This window comes from Penaeus chinensis, chromosome 14, assembly GCF_019202785.1.
Source record: "Penaeus chinensis breed Huanghai No. 1 chromosome 14, ASM1920278v2, whole genome shotgun sequence".
Taxonomy (NCBI): domain Eukaryota; kingdom Metazoa; phylum Arthropoda; class Malacostraca; order Decapoda; family Penaeidae; genus Penaeus; species Penaeus chinensis.
The window spans coordinates 2589263-2591762 of NC_061832.1; the positions used below are offsets into that span (position 1 = coordinate 2589263).

The 2500-nt window shown below is 36.5% G+C and overlaps 1 protein-coding gene across 1 annotated transcript; it reads left to right on the forward strand.

Moving 5' to 3' along the window:
- Positions 1–1149: 1149 nt before the first annotated feature.
- LOC125032282 (pro-resilin-like) lies at positions 1150–1968 on the forward strand. The gene is made up of 3 exons (XM_047623379.1): positions 1150–1172; positions 1342–1389; positions 1494–1968. Exons 1-3 carry the CDS (start codon positions 1161–1163, stop codon positions 1722–1724), a joined length of 291 nt encoding a protein of 96 aa, XP_047479335.1. The 5' UTR covers positions 1150–1160; the 3' UTR covers positions 1725–1968.
- Positions 1969–2500: the final 532 nt, after the last annotated feature.

A 2500-nucleotide genomic window follows, 5' to 3' on the forward strand; every position in this document is an offset into this window, starting at 1 on the left:
TTTTTTTCCCCAAGCACCCGATTAGAAATTCCATCTGGTGCCACTGCTTTAGTCTTGACAAACCCTTTTAGTAGGTATGGTATTTATTTTTGGAGATGATATATTTGAATGTGTGCATGTTTGCAAATTCACAAACATGTATGTAATTACATAAATGTGGAAGTACATACTTGCCCTTATATAAATGAAATATACATATGTAGATACGTGTGTGTGTGTGTTTGTGTGTTTGTGTATGTGTGTGTGTGTGTATGTGTGTGTGTGTGTATGTGTCTGTGTGTGTGTATGTGTCTGTCTGTGTGTGTGTGTGTGTGTGTGTGTGTGTGTGTGTGTGTGTTGAAGCAAGGAATAATCTCGAAACCTAAAGTATTATATATATATATATATATATATATATATATATATATATGTGTGTGTGTGTGTGTGTGTGTATAATAGGTAAATTAAAAACACGACAAATAAGATGCTAAAATGTCATTTCGTATGATAATAATCATTTTCATCATAGATGACCTGTCACTATATTAGCAATGCCAACACATCAGTTTCTAAGGTTAAATTATAAGGTTTCTAAATATCGGAAGGTGAATGTATAGAAACTATTATGCCAATATTTACTGCGTGTCAGACTTTGAGGTCAACTTTTTCTTAGTGTAGACTTCAGTATTTGGATCAATAAAGTATTTACTAAAGTGTGTTCTACTAATGTTATTTCGTCGTTTATATAAGGGTGTTGTTTAACAGCATTTTAGAGGATTTTATGACCTAATGAATATAAAGTTTCGACACAACTTGTATGAAAACTTCGTCTTTAAGTTCGGCAAAAAGCCTATAGAAGATCATCTTAGATGTTTTTGCTTTATGTAAGATGGTTCAGATATTTGGCATTTTAAAAACTGTTATTGAGGATGCTCAATTATACATATACATTCCATCAGGTGGCCGCATTAATAATTCGGGAGGTAAAGGATATGCGTAACACTCACACAATTATGAAACATGTTTTCTTAACAATCATCTACAGTAGAGAAGCTAGTCCTGTAATGCTTTTGCAAAAGAAAAACTTGTCCTTGTATGACCTTTTTCTGCATCGCAGAGGCGGTATAAATTGTGCGGCGCCGAGCGAACGGCATCAGATCCTTCTGGAACTACAAGGCATCATGAACGCTAAGGTAGATAGCTAGTGAATCTTTATTTTCGTGCACACTGAGCTTAGGCAGAGTATACGGAATAGGGGTAAAGCAACACGTTTCTATAGAATGTCAGTAATGGAAAAGACTAACATTATTTAAAAACGAAAACAGTAAACCAATATCATTCTCTCCGTTATCTTTTTCACAGATCCTGCTCCTAGTATGTCTTGCAGCCGTTGTTGCTGCGGACAGTTTTGTAAGTATCTGTTTCGTCATTTTACTGTGAACAAAGAAAATAAAAATGCTGCATAAAGTGAAAAATATGAGCAATCATAAATATCATAAAATGTCCTTTTTCAGGAATCTGGTGAATACAACTTCAACTGGGCCGTCAAACACGACGACTCCGGCAATGACTTCGGCCACCAGGAAGCCCGCAATGGAGACAACACCCAGGGGTCCTACTACGTGCAGCTCCCCGACGGCCGCCTGCAGACCGTTAGGTACGTCGTGGACGGAGACAACGGATACGTGGCCGAAGTGAACTACGAGGGCGAGGCTCGTTACCCCGACTCCAATGAATCAAAGTGAAGGGAATCTGTTAGCCCCTACGTGAAATGAAGCGATAAGAAACACACCCGATTTAATAGTCTGTTTAAAGCAGACAGACTAGAATGATCTGATCTAATGTAATTCCCACAAGACTCTCCATTCTCTTTTAGGGTCTGCTCTAGGAGGGGAACCAAATGCTGTAAAAATGCCTTATTTATTGTTGCTCTCCAATAAATTGTCTCCTTATCAACAAGAGTCATATTTATTCACTTTTATACATTTCCCCTCTCCCTACTCACACGTGCTTTGGAATACCAAGTGCCCGCGACGCAGAATATATATTGTAATGTAAACAAAGTTTTGCTAAAATTGATCATATATTGACAGAAATGTTACGTGCATAATACATCTTGTAAATGGTCATAGATAAGTAAATTTATTAACTTATTTCCTGAAATTGCAAGGAGCTATTAACTAGTGATGACAAGTTTACAAATTTAAAGGTCATAGACATTCTAAATTGCATTAAAAATTCTTAAAAGCTTAACATTTTTACAGGGAGATCCACCAATTCATATAATTGCAAAGTATAGATAAATAATTTCCGTCTATATCTCTTTCTGTACTTAAAGTCCTCCCACCTTTAGTTCACGACTTTGCCTTGACGAAGTGTGAACTGTCAGTTTTGATTCTTGTAACAAAAACACTTAATACGAGCAAAAGCCATGTGTATCGGATACAATAGTCAAAACGTGTGAGTTTTGACTATTGTAGCAAGTGAGTTGTTAACTTGTAATAGGAAGGGAGTGTGCATT

Bases quoted from the DNA above. Each gene is read 5' to 3' on its own strand.
- LOC125032282 (XM_047623379.1), top strand. The intron at 1,390-1,493 runs GTAAGTATCTGT...GTCCTTTTTCAG, and splicing joins TTGTTGCTGCGGACAGTTTT to GAATCTGGTGAATACAACTT.